General features: G+C 38.6%; 1 protein-coding gene across 1 annotated transcript in view; it reads right to left on the bottom strand.

Annotated features, from left to right (window-relative positions):
- Window positions 1-10,360: 10,360 nt before the first annotated feature.
- ENAH (ENAH actin regulator) overlaps window positions 10,361-20,053 on the bottom strand; it is an 83,249-nt gene continuing 73,556 nt past the window's right edge. Inside the window, exons 13-16 of the mRNA XM_023730865.1 lie at window positions 19,892-19,954; window positions 16,693-16,771; window positions 13,785-13,842; window positions 10,361-13,248 (exon numbers count right to left, since the gene is read on the bottom strand). Of these exons, the coding sequence (XP_023586633.1) occupies window positions 13,211-13,248; window positions 13,785-13,842; window positions 16,693-16,771; window positions 19,892-19,954 (238 nt within the window). The 3' untranslated portion in view covers window positions 10,361-13,210. The remainder of the gene's footprint in view (window positions 13,249-13,784; window positions 13,843-16,692; window positions 16,772-19,891; window positions 19,955-20,053) is intronic.

The following is a 20,053-nucleotide window of genomic DNA, read 5'->3' as shown; positions in this document are numbered from 1 at the left end:
TGTGGTTTGTATTTTAATCTGGGTGTTAAGGCTCTTGTGCATTTTGTGATAGGGTTTATTGTGGAAACAGAACTTTAATCGGAGCTACTGTCTTGGGCAAGATTATCTTTTCAAGCTCATCCACGTTATTTACAAATGAATTGGATCTGGTTCCTGGCTTAATTCTAATTGTATTCTATCCCCACTCACTTATGGCTTCCTCTATTAGAGGTCCAGTCAGTCCCTGGGTGGTGCAAATGGTTAGCCCTTGGCTGCTAACCGAAAGGTTGGAGATTCAAGTCCACCTAGAGATGCCTCGGAAGAAAGGCCTGGTGATCTACTTATGAAAAATCAGCCATTGAAAACCCTATGGAGCACAGTTCTCCTCTGACACACATGGGGTCACCATGAACTGGTGTGGATGGCAACTGGTCAACTGGTCTATTAGAGGCAGGGAGATACAGCTATGGAGGGGGCACCTTTGAACTGTCACCGTCTGCTGGGCTGGAGCAGATGATTCCTATGGTAACTCCAGTGATAGACACTAAGACAGTTCTTGGATCCGTAACCCTTTGGCACACCCTTTCTATAACCATGTTTTTGGAACTGATAGCCGCAATCCCATCCCTGCTGTTCAACACCCATTCCTGCTACATTAATCCTCGATGATTCCAGAAAGCAGCTCTCCAATCCAGAATTCCAATGCTTCTTGTTTTTTTGCTAACTTGAAGGCATTCAGGGTAGCTATTTTTACCCTTTGTTCACATCACCAAGTTGCCAGAAAGCATCTCTGAGACACAGAGACGCTGCCATTAAGCGTTTGGCAAGACCAGAGACCTGCAAGGGGAAAAATTCCACTTCTAGTTCCATCTGCTGCCCAGATGGAAACTTGTCACACAGGACGATACAAAGTTGAAAAAGTCTTTCCCCTTTCTCGGAAATTTAGGAAAGGAAAGAAATTTCGGAATTTTGAGCAGCTCCCAGTTAAAAAATAATAAAAAGCAATTTCCCCTACTGCCAAAAAATATTGGCATTTAATACTGGAGATTTGTATTTTGCCATTCACTTCATGCCCTAACCCTTGAATAGACAGAGGGTGGAATCACTTCTTCAAATGAAGCAAATTCCTGAGCTCTAACGAGGCCATGTAAACTCCACTGGAAGATGACGCCTTTTAGGAGAAAGAGAAGAAAAGGCAGGCTACTTTTGCCCTGAGAGTGGGACCTTGCTTACAGCTATTTTACACTCTGAAGATCATAAAGGAATAACTGCTCCGCAAATCTGTACTTTGAGAGGTGGCAATTTAAAATGAACTCATTTTATAAAATGAATTTCACTGAGTATAAACAACTCATCTGAGGAAAAAAAAACTTATCTTCTAAACAAATGGCTCCAATCAGTGTAGACATGAACAGTATTTTTGATGAGTAATAGGGAGAGAAGTTGTGTTAGAAATGTCTTAATTCCATGTTTCAGGGAAATAGAAGCAAATCCAAGTTGGTGGTCTGCAGCAGGTTGGTTCTTCCAGTTGATGTTTCCTCTGTTGATGCTGGCTGGTCAGTGAGCTACAGCGGAATGGAGGCATGCTAGGTCCTTCCAGGTGATGTGTCCATAAACGGCTCTCCCTTGCTGCTAGCAGCACCTTTCAAAGTGGGTCAGGATCTACTACTGAAGCTGAACATGGGCTACGCTTTGACCCAGCAATTCTATTCCTAGTTATATATCCAAAAGAAATGCTTCCATATATATGCTCACCAAAGACAGGCGCTGGAATATTCTTAAAAGTACTGTCTGTAACAGTTCTCCAAACTGAATGCTATTCTACGAGAATTCACCGCCACACACATCATGGAGGAATCTCACATATCAGTGAGGGGAGCCAAACACGAAGAAAGTGCAGGATTCCAGAAGCACAAAAATAGGCAACACTAACCTATGGTGTCAGAAATCAGGAGTGGTGTCCTGGGTGTGGACAGAGACTAGAGGGGAGGACCAGGGGCGCTCTTGGGTTCTGGCAACGTCCTGTTTCTTGATCTGGTTGCTAGTCAAATGGGTGTATTTAGGTTGTCAAGTGAGTGAGCTGTATCCGTATGTATCCTTTTCTGTCTTATGTTTTACTTCAAATAAAATTAAAAAAAAAAAAGAGCGAGCCGAGCTAGGGTGGGGAATCAGCCCTTCCATGGTGGCCCCGTCAGCAGGAATCTCTGTCCCCGCCTCTGCCTCCCTGCAGGGCCTGTCTCAGGAGCGGGGCAGAGAAGCATACCTCTGGGTAATCATCACGCCGCCTTCTCAGGCTCATTTTTGTCTTGGAGGTCGGAGTGATGGCTCATAGCTATAATCATCCAAGAACGACAGAAATCACTGGAATATCCCAGATAACTTCTTTTCCTCAAAGCATTGAAGAACAGATCATCAGTGCCTCCTTCTTCCACAGGAGGGGCTATACAGATACTAACGTCAGTCCAATGCGAATTTACCCCTCAGCCAAAGGCCTACAGTGCAGCAGTGTGGGTGACCAGGGAGAAATGACAAATTGAGGTTCTTTTTACCCAGTTTGCAGAGGGGAGCTTTGCCCCTGACCCACGTGGCCTCTCTGGGCCACCTGTCAGTGGGTCAGAGGAGGCCGTTTCCAGAGTCCTGGGATCTTGAATGGCCCTGTCAGCCTGGCCGGTCTGCGGTGGTGGGCTCTCAGCATATTACAACCACAGAATGCTGGAAAGACCTCGAAGACCCAAAGCCTTCACTTTACAGCGGAGAGAACAAAAGCACTAAAACACAGCTCCCAAGCTCACACAGGCCCCTTCCCACACATCACATGGTCCGTGCTCACTCACTGGGAGAGTGCCCACCCTGCCCAGGACTGCCTTCCCCATGAGACATCACTCAGCAGCCACCGGTCATCTTGCTGCCAGCTGTTAACAGAGCACCTCAGGATATCAAACCTCATGACCATCAGCTCCAAGAGAGTAGCTTAATTGGAAATGAGGGCCCTCGTAAAACTTTGATCAGTCTCTTAAGAGTATCACCCCTTCGCTGGAAGAGGATTTAGGCTGGAATGAAAAACATCAAAAGAACGGGGAAGCCTGGGGGAAACTCTAGCCTGCAATTCCAAAGAGCCTTCATTCCCCCACAGCATCTTTTCTAAACCCCAATGCTTCTCAGATATTTGAAGACGGAGGAGAGATAAAGAGTCTACCTACTGAGAAATGAGGGAAGGAGACAGCTCATGTTGCTCCAGTTTACTCTGTGATTAGGGCCCGAACCTCCTTCCCCTTCCATGACTTCGGAGTTACAGACATGCCATCAGGGGCCATGAAAATGGTCGCATCCTTTCCACTCTACCAGCAGCAGCTGGCTCCTGAACACGCCCTCACCCTTACAGACCATACTCACAGCTATTCTGAGCTGAAAGGCACCTGGCCTCGGAGGGAATCCAGAGTGGAACAAGATGGTTAACACAAGAACATCGAGTCATACGTGTGCCTGCAGTTCTCGAAAACTCCGAAGCGTTCACGGCAGCGAGGGATGGTGCCGTAGTACCGTAGTACCACTCCTGGAAGGAGCCCTGGTGGCACAACGGTTAATCGCTCCACTGTTAACTGCAAGGTCGGGGATTCGAAAACCTGCCCCACCCCCAACCGTGGCTCAGTGGGAGAAAAGACCTGGCGATCTGCTCCTGTGAAGGGTTCAGCCTAGAAAACCCTATGGGGTCATTCTACTCTGTCACGAGGTCGCTAGGAGTCGGAGTTGACACAACCACCACTCCTGGATTCTGAACTACATGTACTTGACAGTAAAAAGCGGAGGGTATGGGATGGTCCCAGAGAATGCAGGGCATGTGCACGCGGCACACGCAGCAGCCGCTCATGGAGGGTCTGTAACTGTGACCTTGGACGCCTGCAGCAGAGATGTCACTGGATTTTCAGTCGATATTGTTAAGGATGTGGCGAGGAGGGCATTCAGGGGAATGGAAGCAGGTTGCTCAACATTCTCCTTAGTGACAGATCTGAAGCGCAGAAGAGTAACTGAGGAGTTTTTGGAACAATGAAGCATGTCTTAAGCTCAGAATCACAACCAAGAAAGTGGAACACAAAACTCTTTTTTCACAAGTCATACACACCTGTGGTACATTATGGGCAACCGGTAAAATAAATACAAGCCTCCTCTGAATTAAGTATTTTGTCTTTTTATTTCAAAAGAAGAAAGGATACCAAGAAGCAGAAGAATGAAGCAGTTAAAATTAGCAAAGCTGCAAAGTAGGAGAGAGGGGAGCAAGGAGATGGATCTGATTTCAGTGACATAGTTGCTTAATGCAAATACAGGGGTCTGATGCTGCAAACCCAAGTCACACTGCATCCAGTGACGTTAGCAGGTTTGCTGATACGTCCAATGACAGGGTGAGGCCCCTCTCCTGCTGAATCTTAACTTTACACATTCTAGAAACATGTCATGCACATACAGGTTACACTTTATGGTTACATGAGATTGCATGCAATTCACACAGAATCATTTTGAAGGCACTGTTTTGTGCAGCAGGGGCTGCTGCTTCCTGGCAAGTCATTCCTAGGCTGGCTTGCAAGTGGTCCTCCTTTTCATTTATTCCTATTAGAAATTTTGGTGCTGTCTAATCCTACCCTTCCAACTACTTCCACCCTCTCTTCTACATCCCTTTCTCAAAGGTAGATGCCAAGCTTAAAAGACAGTTATTTCCTGATAATAAAATCCTGTTTTATTTGGGTTTTGAAATTATTTGAGTTAGGCAGCAATTCACAATTTGTTGCTTCAAAACCAGAAGTTGCTACCAGTTTCCTTTACTCCTTAATTTAGCGATGCCCCCCACCCTGAAGTTCCATGAGATAAGCTACATGAGATTCTGTAGTAAAATAATTCTTTTAAAATATGGCCTTGTATATGTTTAAGTCACCTTTGCCTTTTAAGATGTGACTTCAGTAAATGCTGCCTCAACAGGCTCCCTCTGAGATGCTAAAGGTTGTGATAATCGTTTGAGGGCACACATGCACACTTCTAGTTCTAAAACTTGGAGCAAAGCAAAATGACACGAGATTCCAATTCTACACCACATATACTATGAAAGGCCGTGGGCCATGATATAACCATTTGGACCATAAGAAATTCATCTTTACATTTTATCTATTGTGCTATTCTACTACTGTATGCTTTTGGTCTATCCACTTAGTAGGTCTGAAAGGGAAAATGTATTTAACATTCAAAATCTTATAGTGTAAACTGTGTATGTTGTTCTTTAAGCTTAACTGGAAAGGCTCATTGTTAACTCCCTTGCCCATCAAAAAAAATAAAAACATCAATAAAAAAAGTATTTCTGATATTCATTCACACTGCTCATTCTAACACCCCAAAGGGGCAGCAGAAAGCACAATGGAACTAGTTTCCATTCAGGTCAAGTAAAAGAAGACGTTTGAAGTCTCCTCCTATAGACTAGGCAATGGAAGGCTTTCAACCAGAGCTGACAACGACCTAACCCTGCCTGAGGCCCTGCTCTGCTCACGGCAGCCTCACTCACTCCCTCTCTCCCCACTACAGACTAAAGATGTCAGTGTTTCTATAATTACAGACCAGAGATGCTTCCTCATTCAGTCTTATCAAGTGAACCAAAAAAAGCATTTCGATGAAAATATATAAATACTGTGATTAAATATTATAGAAATGTTTTGCATCAAATACAGATGTCAAGATAAAAATGTCTTTCTAGCTCACTCACTCGTTAGAAAAACACTCCATTTTCCCTAAAAAGAGGAAAAACGAGAAGCATGAGTCTGGGTGCCAACGAAAAATGAATCCACACACACACACCCAATAACTGAAGTAAAAGGATGTCAGTAAAACAGGACCCATCTTTTAGAATCCCAGACTTTCTATTTCAAACTCCGACTCTGTTAATCTCCTTAAGATAAAGTAAGGTTGATTCAAATGGCATTGAAGAGTCATTCTATCATGAAAGGGCTGTGATGGTCTTTTGGATTAAAAACAAGGAACCCAGAAGGGATGACAATCTGTATAGTTATATAGTAAGAGGTGCCCTGGTGGCACCACAGTGGTTAAGAGCTCAGCTGCTAACCAAAAAGTCGGCAGTTTGAATCTACCAGCTGCTCCTTGGAAACCCTATGGGGCAGTTCTACTCTGTTCTAGAGGGTTGCTATGAGTCGGAATCGACTCGATGGCAATGGGTTTGGGTTTGTTTTTTTTTTTTTTTTAAGAAGAAGGGTAAAGAGGGGAGGTAAACTTTTTTCCTCTCCAGAATGACAGTAATGAAGTCAACGACAGCACAGCAGGTTTAGGGGCTATGAGAACGCAAAGGGCATTAAAGGGCATTCCTCACCCAGCCCTACAAACTCCGTTTAAAATAGCTCCTTGACCAGAAGAGCCAAAGTGACTGTCACTGAAATATCACAATTGAAGCATGGGTCTCAGGTCTCAGGTGATCCTATTACACTCTTTGCAGCCAAGTGAGGTTTCTGAATGGCAGCTGTGCACTTCCAGGTGGCGGGTGGGCCCCAGGAAGGATGCACGGGACGCTCCCTAGCAGACACCCAGGGTACGCACTGTAAAAGCGCATGAATGAGGCAAAGGGAAACTGGGGCAGCAGAATAATACATTTGCTAGCATTTACGCAATGCTGAAGACCTCAAATGAACAACATCTCATCGATTTTTCCTTATTGTTCACACCTAGGACAAATGTGACTCAGTGGTCTGAGATTTAAAACAAATTAAATGCCGCACTTAAAATGGCAACCAAGTGGACTAAATAATAATTTTTAAAAAAATCTTTTCTTTCAGAGAATACTATCTCAACTACTACCCCAAAATTCAATTTTTGCAATTGAAAATTTGTAATGAGGATGCATGGAACATCTATAGTAAGGAACTCCAATTGTAAATTCCTGGCCCAGGCCCGAAACTCCCACCCCTCATAACAAAGAAGTAGAAAGGAAAACATCTAGATTTTAGTACTACTGTCTTCTGAACGTTTCAACTTTCCCAATTACTTTCCGCAGAGATAAATATTCCCCTTCCTGAAAATTTTCCTAACAAAGTCAGTGCCTACTACCAGCCCTTCAAGAGCTAGAGCTCAGGTGTAGAACTGGTTAGGTTCACGCAAATTCAACACACCTTTCACCTGAAGTCGCAGGGTGGTACAGTTAACTGCACTCGGCTGCTAACTGGCAGTTCGAATTCACCAGCCTCTCCTTGGAAACCCTATGGGCCAGTCCTACTCTGTCCTATAGGGTTGCTATGAGTTGGAATCAACTTGACAGTAACGGGGTTTACGCCATGGCCAGAAGAACAAAACGAAGTCTATACTTTAGTTCAACCTGGTGATGACAATGAAAATCCTAAACTGGTATTTCTCACTGAAGATTTAAATGGAAAAGTTGAATAATATTTTAAAAGACATTTTTAAACTTTAAAAGGGACCTAGCGGTTCCACAAGATGTGACTAAGGGCACGGAATGTTGTTTTCGGGACCAATTTTAAAGGCCTTCTGTGGCAGCAGGTTCGTTCATAACGGTTACAATAGTGAACACTTTAAAGAGAAGCCAAGAACCTACCTTCTCAGCGTCTACAGATTGGAATGGAAACTTCTGGACCTGATGGAGAGTTTTACAAGTTTCTAAATGTCTTATCTTGCTTCAGAATGTGGATACGTATTTTATATTCAGAAAAAAGGGCACTGGTCTTACTTTGAAATTTGACTGATACTAAAGTGATACTGATTTCCTTCACATTTAAAGCAAATTCCTTAAAAATACCCCTCAATGTAAATACCTATCAATGTGAATTTCTCTTCTTCTAAGTGCTATATTCTATGTACTCCAAGGTGGTAACTGTATACTCTTCTATATAACCTAAAGCCTTCTTAGAGAAGAACATTTACTATATAAAAAACAGACCCAGAAAATAATTCAATGCCTACAGGATTTTTCATATAATTAAAAAATTCTTACCTTTGCTAAAGAGGAGGAGCCATGCGGCACAGTGGTTAAGCGCTCAGCTGCTAACCAAAAGGTCAGTGGTTCAAACCCACCAGCTGCTCTGGATCTGCAGCCTTGGAAACGTTACGGGACAGTTCTACTCTGTCCTACAGTGTTGCTCTGAGTCAGAATCGACTCAACAACTTTTTATTTTTGTCACGCTGTTGCTAAAGAAATCTTTCTTGGACTTTAAGGGGAAAAATTAAATCTGGTAACACGATAAACCTCAAGGCCGTCATTTGTATACAGATGTTTTGTTTATGGAGTAACTGCAGTCTAGCAAAACTTAGTCCTCCAATGAAATATGTAAGCTTTTCTAGTATTTTTATTAAAATGGAAAAGCTGTATTCTACTGGTGAGAGAATTTTTCTGCTGAGGGAAGTCTGAACCTAGTGACTAGTTCAGTGGTGTATCTGAGTTTTCTAACTACTAAACGTTATGTGCCTTCAAAAAGTGAGGTAAAGGAGAAGGGCACTTTCAGACAGTGTATTCTCTTTACTCTCAGCTGACTACCTGGGCCCTGGATTTTCTCCCTCTGCCATTTCTCCTCTTTATGAGAGAAGCTTCCAGAGGCTCCTCTCCATGTTCGTTTTCTCTCAGTACTTAATATGCTTCATAGAAGGAGGGTGCAGCTCAGTGTTTGTGATCCTTTGGCTTAAACTCTTAACCAAGGTTTTACCTTTATTTATTCTCTGAGTTAAATTAATCAGCAAGTATCTGAGGTCTGCTATATCAACTCAACAGCAATGGATTTATGTGCCTTGAAGGAGCCCTGGTGGCACAGTGGTTAAGAGCTTGGCTGCTAACCAAAAGGTCGGCAGTTTGAATCCACCAGCCGCTCCTTGGAAACCTTATGGGGCGGTTCTACTCTGTCCTATAGGGTCGCTATGAGTCAGAATCGACTCAATGGCACCCAACAACAGCAACAACAACATGTCCTTACGTAGCCAAAGGTATCTAGAATGATTTTGTTCGTTCAGACTCATGAAGATTTCTTATAAATACTTCCAAGTTTTGACGTCAAAAGCATCTAATTTATAAATACTAAATGGCTTTTCAGTGAAAAATCAGAGGTATTAAGCATCAGTGATTTCAATGGACCCTCAGAATCCCTTTCTCATTCCTAGAGCTTTGGGAAGATCTTTCTATTAACAAAAATGGTACTATCAGGAACAGGTTTGGGGTGCTGCAGTAAATGCCTTTAGGAAAGTAGATTTTGTGAGAGCTACATAAAGCAATTAAGAGCTCCTGGAGAGTTCCTTCACACTGCTTTATATGATGCCATTTCTATGCTTATAATTGACAGAATTTAAAGGGTAATGGGATTATGAAGTTCTGATGACTACAAAACATGATTAGAGAGCTCCTGTAGCATGCCTTTGTAGACTGCACTTTATGAGTAACACTACTTAAGAGTTTAAAAATTAATTCTTCACAGTGGCACAGAAATGATGTACAAATGTAAGAGATACAAATACGCTGTAGCTAGGCAAAGGTTACCATCTGTTAATTCATTTTTGAATGGGAAGTGACTTTCAGTTTGCAGACGAACGTTCTGATTTATATATGAAGACAAGCAAGCACCTGAGACAGACCAGAGGACAAAACCACTTGATCTTTTTAGAACTGCGGACTGTGTGATGGTTGCAAATGTTAATGACTGACAGGAACATCACTCCATGAGGGGAAGAAAATGGAAGGAAAAAAAGGAAAATTGGGGTCTGATAAAAAGAAAAGACAAAGATTGTTGTGCTTCTAATGAAAACATGAGAATTTTCAAATGAAATGCAACCTTCATTACTTGCTAATGACCTTTCCCATGCAATGTCCTTTACCCTGCAAACTTTATAAAGAAAAATTGTAACTGCGCAAATGAGTTTAAGTGTCTGACTATATTGCAGAACAAAATGGAGTAAAATTTAAAATTTATCATTCTCTTGACTACAGGAGTAAGACACTGTGTCAAGCTGGGCTGAGAGAAACAAGAACAACATACAGAGATCACTCAACAGTTATTTCAAACCAACGGCAGTTACAGTAATTTTCACACATTCCCTTTGTATACATTACTTAGTATTCATCAACTTTATGAAATATTTCTGTAAAGAACAGTGAAGCAATATGTAAACCTTGAGAAGCAGTGAAGCTATGGACATTAAAAATTGTTTTTCACATTCAATATAACATTTTTAGAACCAACAGATGATTTGAGGAGATAATCTAAGTGTCACAAACAAGCAACATGTATGTACTGCAATTTTATTTCAATCGCACAAACGAAGTTAGCATGTAGGAAATTTAAATGAAACAGTATGGTAAAAACAGCAGAGAACTGAAAAAAAAAAAAAAAAACTAAAAGGAAGTACACCTAGAGCATGAGAATTCAACATTCATTAGTGTTTCATCTTCAGTTTTGATGGACACTTGCTGCAAATTTTGAAACGAACGTTTAAATCACGAAGTCTGTTCTGAAGAGATCTCAGCCCCAGCACTAAGGTTCGGACATTCAGTGTGTTTGCAGTTGACCTGTTAGCTGTTTACACAGTGTACAGTACACATCTGTCACAGATCAGGTCACAGTGGCGAGGAAAGCAGTACCTTCCTGTAATTAGAAAGGATCCCCTAAACTGTCCTCAGCTTAAGACAGCCAATGTACAAAAGCACAAAAACCACTAGAATAACGTGGCTCCACGGAACAGAGTTTTGTTAATAAGGAAAATAACTTAAGCTTCTGTTTCCCATTTTAATTACTGAAATCTCTTAACAATGACACACCATCATGTATGACAGCAAATGTATACAGTAACTCAATCAAACTTCTTGGGAAGAACACATTGAGCAATCTGGGATACTAATGCAAAATGATGGAAAATATAGTGTTATTCAACACTGGTTCTTGGTTGTCATTTTACACAGACATCATGTTAACATTAGACCAAGGCACAAAACGTTTAGTGCATAAACCAGTTCCTTTTAAGATCTAGCATTTTAATTTTAGTCTTTATCTTCCTTTGGACCGCTTGTACCCAGTACTCTATCCTACTATAGACTACTTAACCAACAAAATCAAAAGTGGCTTCTGACCAGATTCATAGGGGGCATAAACGTTCATATCCTCAGTGTTTGTATAACCAAAATTACAATAATAAAGATGAAAACGCCTCCTATTTCTTTTAGAAAATAGTACTTTATAAGCTTGCTGCATCTTTAACTCCTTCACTACTACTGCATGGCAATGAATACTGGCTAGAAAAAAGAACTTTATACTTGAATTATGATAGCTCATCCATCACAGTTTAACCTTAAAATGAAGTTTCTACAGAAAACAGGAACTATTTAACAAGGAAAAGAATTCCCTCATTCAAGTCTCTCTGAAGTGGTAACAGCTGCAATACTGCAGCACTGAGAAAACTATGCCATCAACAAAAGCTTCTGTCTAATGAATCAAGATGTAAGAAATCTAGAAGGCCAATGAAAATGGATTATTTCTTCAAAATTTTAGTAAAACTTCTGATAATCAAACATTTCAAAGCAAATATGGCACTTATAACAAGTCAAGCATAAATCAAGATGGAGAGCCTGGATAATTTTTGATTTGCTAAATTTTCCAAAAAGCTATAATTGCAACATATAGTATTTCTCACCTATTTTAATCTTATCAGTTTCAAAGAAAAGAAAAGGGAGTGGATCACGTATATACACAATCTCTCTTGCACACACGCACGCACACACACACACACACGGTGGTAAGGAGAGTATCTAATTCCTTCTTCCCACCACCTAAGTCTCACTTCACTTTATTTAAAAAAAAAAATTATGCAGAGCTCCCTTAATGATTTCTGTGACTTTAATTGTTGCCATCGTTGTTATTTCTTGTATCTCAACATAACAACATTCAAAAGCAGCTTCAGTCAGGAGCATGTACCTGAACACCTGGATAACTGCAGGGGCACCTCGGTAATAATAACTGCCAAATTCAGTGATCAAACTTTTGAGTTTCACGACAAGATAAACTTCTTGTGAAGCTCAGAATCATGTTTCAGGTCATTGAGATTATTGAAGTTAAAATACAAATAGCTGGAGACATGATGTAAAAGATTAAGCACTTGGTTCTGTTAACGTATTCACCAATTAAAGTCACAAAATATTCCTCATTATTATTCATGCAGGTAATTGAGAAAAAGATAGTGCAGAAATTAACTTTAAATTAAAAGCTATTCCTTCCCTTCCTCCCATTCCCCTAGACTCTACAAAATGTTTTCCCTGGGACTAGGCTTTGAAAAGCCCACTACACATTAGTGTGACATGCATTACAGTCTGCAATTAAAAAAGCTAATTTTGTGGTGGTTGTAATTACATTATAAAAATGTCCACATGCATAATTCTAAAAAAGGCTGAAAACCTACAGTAAATCTACAATATATTGTTTTATATTTGACCACTGGTTTGTGTTACGTAAGAGCCATAGATTTGGTAAAAGCATTGTGACAATTTAGGAAGGCATCTAAATCTTTAAATTCTGGACGAATTTTATGTTTTAATCTACAAAACTGCATGAAGGTTAACTCAAGAGGCTTCCTATCATTCTAAAATTCCTCAAGCTGAACCCATCATTTTCAGGACACTTTCTTATAAATATCACCCTTTGAAAACACACACAGTTCCATCTGTTCCACATTTTATGATCATAACCTATCCAGGGCTGATCTCAATTATTCATGGAATATCAAACATGATAGGAAGACAGACCTGAGACACACATTTACAATACAATAGCATAACTTGCTGAATTCTTCATCAGCACTCTCTGGGGGGAACGAAAAACTTCTTAAGCCTTTCTCTTCTTTATTTTAGCAATGGATTATGGAAAATGTGCAATTTTATCTTGACATGAAAATATTTCAGTGTACCGTGATCTCGCCTGCCGGGTATAGTATTTTCTGCATAACTGTTACAGGAACTCTTACACGACGACTCTCTTCCACCCTGCTGTAAAGGTCAGAAAAAAGCAGCACACTAGGAGGGAAACAGCTTATCGCCAGAGTGATAGGTCTGAAGGCTTTCCAAAATCGCTTGGTTTCTCCCTCCTTCCAACTGTTTGTCTCCATGTTCTTCTTACAGCTCATGAAATCTTGGGGCTTGTTGTTGTTGACAGCTGTTGTTTCTGGGTATTTCTTTTCTCCAGATTAAAGTCCTATCTCTCCTTAGTTTGTTTTTCTACGCAGTATTTGACTTGCTCAGTTCCTGCCTGATTGCTGGGTAGAAAAGGAAAAGTACTGAAAGTAAGTATCATGATAAGGTAAAACAAATGAGTGCATCATTTTTCAGCAACCTTAAGGATCGTATTCAAACTTGCACTAATAAAAAGACACACTGATTTTGCATCTTTCACAGCATGTATCATTGCTTTCTTATTACTAAGAGGAATACTATTTCTATATTTGTGCATTAATTTAGTCACCCTTTGGTGCACTGTGAAAACATGAATTCTATGGGCTCAATAACAAGAGGGCAGTGGGATGGATGAGTGGAGGTAACCTTTAGAAAGATCTGTTCACCTCGTCTTCCCGCTAGCACTACTCCACACCTGGAACTCAGTCAAGGGTGTTGTTTATCCTTAATTTCACACATAGTTTCCATTATATGAAGGAGACAGGATTACAACAGAAAAGTAATTTTTTTATGCTCTCAAGTAAGGAACTGGATATTTCTTAATTTACTGGCATTTTCTTTAAAGTGGTTATTCTTAAACATTATTTTAAAGGAATAGAAAATGTGATTAGACACTCACCATCAATGAGCTCTTCTTTTAGTTTTGTTAATTCTTTTCTCATTTCATCTAAAATATCCTGAAATATCAGGAAAAAAAAAAAATCAGAAATACCAAAAAGCAAATTGTTGCTAAGAAGATTCTGCTGATATAAAATTTTAAGAATGTATAAAAAATGATGTGTGGCTTTTGCTTCAGATTCATAGTTCTATTTCTTAAAACACTAGCCCTGGTAAATTTTTATTATTCTTCTCTGTTGATATAAACCCTATCTTTGCTTACTCCAGACTACCAAGATATGAAACAGAACGCTTTCTAAACTAACTACTCTCAACCACTGAAAGTTATGGTTCAGATAACTTTCTACAAAAAGTTAATAGCTCTGCTTTTAATTTATCCTCTGGTTCTAGTCTGAGAGGTGATGCATAAAAAAGTTGCAAGGAGGAAGAAGGGTAAATTGGACAGTCAGCTCTTGGCAAATTTGTCATCTGGTTTGAAGTACAGGGGTAAGTTATAAAACTAAAGTTTAGAATTAAAAGAGTCCTTAGGAATCACTACAGCTTTCAAACTATGTTTCCAGAAATTGTAGGATTCTCTTGGAGGGACCTCTGGGGCTGCCCCATGAATGGAGATGCAGGGGATGGGTCCTCCTGTACCTGCACTGTCCGATATGGCAGCCACCAACCACAGGTAGCTACTGAGCACCTGAAATGTGGCTGGTCTGAAATGAGATGTGCTGGAAGTGTGAAGCACAAGCCAGATTGAAAAGATTTAGTATGAAGAAAAGAATGTAAAATATCTTATTAATAATTTTAAAATACTGATTACACACTGAAGTGATATTATTTTGGATATATTACGTTAAACGAAATACAGTAAAATTAATTTCAACTGTTTAAATCTTTATACTTTTAAACTGTGAATACTAGAAAGTCTTTAATTACTTATGTGGCCTACATTATATTTCTATTGAACAGTGATGCTCTGGACTCTCCATCAACAAAAACCACTCCATCTTTATATGTATTTTGCATAATCTTTACTTGTAAGTACAATTAGAAACAATGGGCATACCCCCCCCATTAGAAATTTATCAAGAATTGTGTAATATCAAAGCTAAAAGGGCTAAGACAGGCAATGCAATTTTAGTTGGTAAAAAATAACAGCTCTCCTTTGTGAGGATTAGTCTTGAGTAACATGATTTTCTTTAATACTGCATACTGATAAAACTAAATTGTTCTGCATTGAGATTCTTTTAAAAAAAAAAAAGGTTTTGTTTTATTCCTTTAAAAAAATCAGCTTTAAATAAACTTTTTATTTAAAGGTGATTAAAGGCTTGGAGACAAAGTTATATATAGCATCAAACCCTACTGTCAACAAAATGTGAATCAGTAATAACAATCTCGAAACAACATAAACGAACAGGATTAAAATTACATAACTCAATTTATAGCTTTGCACTATAAAAATTAGGTTTATCTGAAATTATTGCTAGTATTTCTCTCTTTAATTTCTATATAACATTGTAGTATTTTTTGGTCTCTTTTTGAGCCCCATTCAAACATTTGCTAGTGTTTTTTAAAATGAGTAAAGCAATGGGAAAAGCATGGGCTTTGAAAACAGATCAGGGTTCTGATACTGACTCAATGATTCACTTAGCTGTGGGACTCTGAGTGTATAATTTAACGTCTCTGACCACAGGTGTGTAGAATTTGTGTATAACTGTACTATATGAATACTATGAGGAGTAGGGGATAATATCATGCTAAGAACCTAGCCTAGCAACTAAGTCTGTCACATATTCAATAAATGATGATTTAATTACTATATATTTTTTATTTTTACATAATTTGTATTTATTTTCTGAGGCTATCCTGAAGTTCAGGGTAAGAAGATAAAGATAAAAATTTTCATTACAGACCCATCTGTATGCCTTGGTAATAGGTTTACTAGCATGCGTTGATTTCAATTTAGAAATGTTTTTAAAAATATATCACCTCTTCTAGGAATAAAATTTCTAAGTTCATAACCTCATCACCTGTAGCCACTATTACCCTTCACACTCTTTTTTGAGGGTGTAGGTATTACAGAAAAACACACATGCATTCAAAATATGGACAGTATCTTTTTTTTTAATTGAGCTTACTGCACATATTGTTTTGTTACCATCTGATTCACCTAACCTGGCCAAGTGTTCACAATTCACTGTTAAGTATCTATCCAAGTCATAACTTCCTGATGGCAGAGCCCGCCACTATGTAACTGTGTGTAGTTGTTGCTAGTTGCCGTGGAGACGATTCTGACTCGTGGTGACCTGTACGCAGAGTAGAACTGTGCTCTACAGGGCTGTCAAAGCTGTGACCTTTTGGAAGCAGATCGCCATCAGCCCTGTCTTCTGAGGCACCTCTAGGTGGGTTCGAACCATCAATCTTTCAGCTAGTGTAACTGTATATTTCTGTAGTATTATTTTAGCATAAATTCCTGGAAGTGAAATTGCTGGGTTGCGGTAAGAAAATTTATTTAAGGCTTTTGAACTGTTTCCCAAACTGCCCTTTAGAAAGCACTGTAAGTATACAAGCGTGCCCAATTTCCCAGCATCTTGTCAAAATTATTTTTTGGTTCATTTTTGCCAATTTGGTAAGTGAAAAGCAGGAGGCCCATTGTTTTTTAACAATTGCACACCAGACACAAGAGTTAAATTCTTATACTACATCATCAAACAATGGTTCCCACACACTCCACCAATGCTGGAAATGTGATTTGCAAAAATAACACAGAACTAATGACACTGTTTAATTTGTATAAAAATATTCCAACAGTATGTTCTTTTCACGTATAATCATGATCCAAGTAAAAAATACGCATAAGAGATATTTTAAAAAGAAACAAGTACAGATAAAGGAAAGCTGCAGTTGAACACAACACATACCTGCTTCAATCTGTCGTAGTCTAGCCCCTCCGTCTGGACTCCATTGGCACTGGGCTGTGAGGAGGGTGCAGATTTTGGTCTGTACAAATGAAATTTCCAGAACAGGTAAACAGCACTTATAATATTTAATGAGTTTATAAATAGCTGCAAATTTACCAACCCAACACCAGATTTAAATACATTTCTTAAACAAAGCACATTTTGTTAAAAAGTTAATTGTCAAAGTTGTAGGACTGATTAGAACATAAAGTAGAAAGTATTTTTCACTTTTCTCAGTATTTCCGGTTGTATTTATAAAGAAACTAGAAAAAAGTGACAGGATGACGAGACTTCCTCAGGAAAGTGGAGAAGACAACATTCCCTGGGTATGAGGCAGGTGACCGTGTGTGGCTTGCTAACCAAGACAAAGATGAAAAGGCCAGCTGGAATAATCGAGGCCCAAGTAACACAATCGTGTTCTTTCCTTCCTCTGAAATTTTACATTATCTACTAAACACCTGGCAAACCAACAGAAGGGAAAACATAAAGACTTGAATATTTTACTTTAATATGAGTCAGTTTACAAATCCCAGTTTGAGTCTGGGAAAAAGAAGAAAACAAAACATTTTAGGAAGCACAACTCCTTCTTTTCAAGCATCAAAATAACTTTGGAAAAATGATTATTAGGATAGAAGCATATTCAGATCCCACGGGCAATCTATTTCCCTATGACGTTTTATGGAGAGGTTATGGGAATGGCAGGCAACCTATTTCCCTATGATGTTTTATGGAGAGGTTATGGGAATGGCATGTTCCAGGCTAACTACTTTCATAAACTCATTTTGTAAAAAAGGAAAATGCCAGGCAGAAAGAAGCAGGTGTCAATTAAGATTGGACTTTTGACAGTTAAGTCTTACAGATTAGGTATATTTGAAGCAAAAGTTTCAATACCAAATAAATTAGTCATGACTCCCTCTCCAATTCTGGCAATAAAATCCTCTGTGAAAAGCCTAATGCTTTTATCGGGTAATTTTTTCTATTTTCTGGTTTAGCATATAGTATAGTTTATGGCCACTCTTTAAGGTCCAGAAATCAACGCAAGTTGAAACCATTAGTCAACTCATATATCTTCAATTTGCAAAGTACCAGACAATACTAGAAATCTGAACCAAGACACTCAATAGATGTGATAACTTTTTCGGTTATACTTATAAGTTCGTAATTCTTATAAGACATATTATACTTCAAATCCATAGGAAATGTTTCTGAAGATGAAATACTGAGTTAATTTACTTTATTATCAAAACTTATTACTGCTTAAAAGGTTGTTATGAAGCAAGTCAACCAATTTTACTTATTAGTTATCTGCTTCTATATTTATACGAATAAGGGAAATAACCTTCAGAAAACTTCATCCAGTTAAGCATTGGGCTAGGCACTATGAGAGACAAAAAAACATCCATGTGACACATTACCCAGCCTCTTGTGAAGACATCTTTTCACTTTGCGAAGACTAAGTACTCAATCCTATAGTCACGTACGATTTAGTGAGATCCACAGTCTGCAAGTCATGGCGCTCTTTGTAGAGTCAGGTCTAGAAATAGTTTTGAAGACTGACACACTGTGGATTTCATATACCCACGCCATCAATTCTCTTTTCCAGAATTAAAAAATTACTACTTAATCTGCTTTCTTTTACTTCTTACACTTAAGTGGTACAACTATTAATCATTTCCTCTCATGTTACATAATGAATACCTCTGACACAACTTCAAGTGAGCAACCTGGCACTATTTATGAAAATATCTGTATTTACTAAACAGTGCAAAAACATGTTGTTATCACATAATAAACAATCGTGGAAACATGCAATTTTTTTAAATTTAATTCATGCTAACATGCAATCCATCACCACCACCACCATGATAATTAGCTAAAGGGGGGAACTTTTCATACTGAAGGAAAGAAGTAATCACCACTTTTTTTAAGGTTTATCAACAACATTATCCCAGGGGCACTGTGTGTAAAGCAGCCAGATAACTGAGGTTTACTATAGAGAATCTCATTGCTAACTGTTGTTTTACCCTCGACGTACTAGAAAATTGTCTAAAGAAGTCTTTTGGTCAGAACAATTAAACCATCTCCAAAAAAGCAAGAAAATTATCTTTCACTACTGCAATAAACATCTTATGGAAATTTAAGTCACTAACAAACGTATCAAATGTTTCATCATCAGTGGCATGAAAATAATTTTGGCAAATAAGAATGTGGCCAAATAGTCTGATTATAAAACTCTCTAATCACTGCCTTGGGCACCCCCCTTCATATACTATTTAATTCATGCTCCCAGTAGGCACAGTAGTTTTAAAAACAGATGCATATGACAACATGGGTGCAGTATTTTAGTTATTTCTAACCTATGAGTTTTCACTGTAATTGATGACAAAATATAAGGGTTTCTCAGAGGTTTTTATTACTTTATAATGAGAATGCTGCCTCTAGACACCTTCCTATAAAATAAATGTTCTGTAACAGGCAAGTCCTATTCTCCTATTCTGCCAAATTAATTCTAAAAATAGCTTAAGCATTTGATTTTTTAAATTGCCACTTTTTAATTAAAAAAGAAATACATGGTTCATATCTTAAGTTCTTAATTTTAAAAATGTTATAATAGGGCTCATCCTAGAAAACAAATAATCTGCTGATTCAGATTCAGGGTATTAGATGTTAGGTTGTGAAGGATACTCAATTATTATAAAGTATCTAGAAAACAGAGATTTTCCTGAAAAAATACTATGGTTATACTATCCTGTGTTCCAGTAACAGTACAGGATCTTCTACCCCATGTTTTAAAAGCTGAGTCTCATTCTCATAATCATAAAGAAAACAGTCTTTTAAAAAAATGCTATAGCTACACTCTAGATAATATATGCCTTAGGTTCTTATCCTAGTATTTCTGATGTTTACCCTTTATATTAATTATCCTAAGCAAACCATAAGTGATGGCAAGGAAATGGATACTATTAAATTTTTCTAATTCAAGTTAAATTCTTAGGATTTTTTTTTTAAGCCTTCTAAATAAAGCTAAAAATGAAAGAAAGATTCAGTCTTCCTAAACATCTACCTTGTGGTGATTACCAATCCATGTAGAAAAAGCTCAGCCCTATCCTGAATATGTTATTTAAAAGTCTCAAATCACAAAGTCCCAGCAGGATGATACCTGTGTAATGAATCATAGGACCTGTTGTCAAAAACAATCTGATTTTTCCTTGGAGACTCCCGTCTATGAAGGGGAAAAACCATTTAAAGGGGTGTACAATAGAACTTTAAAAATAATTCTCATTATGTTACTGTTTTACAGGCTTCTTAGTCACAGCAAACA

The sequence above is a fragment of the Trichechus manatus genome, unplaced genomic scaffold, assembly GCF_000243295.1.
Source record: "Trichechus manatus latirostris isolate Lorelei unplaced genomic scaffold, TriManLat1.0 scaffold00039, whole genome shotgun sequence".
Classification (NCBI taxonomy): domain Eukaryota; kingdom Metazoa; phylum Chordata; class Mammalia; order Sirenia; family Trichechidae; genus Trichechus; species Trichechus manatus.
This window is presented reverse-complemented; position numbering and strand designations above follow the sequence as displayed.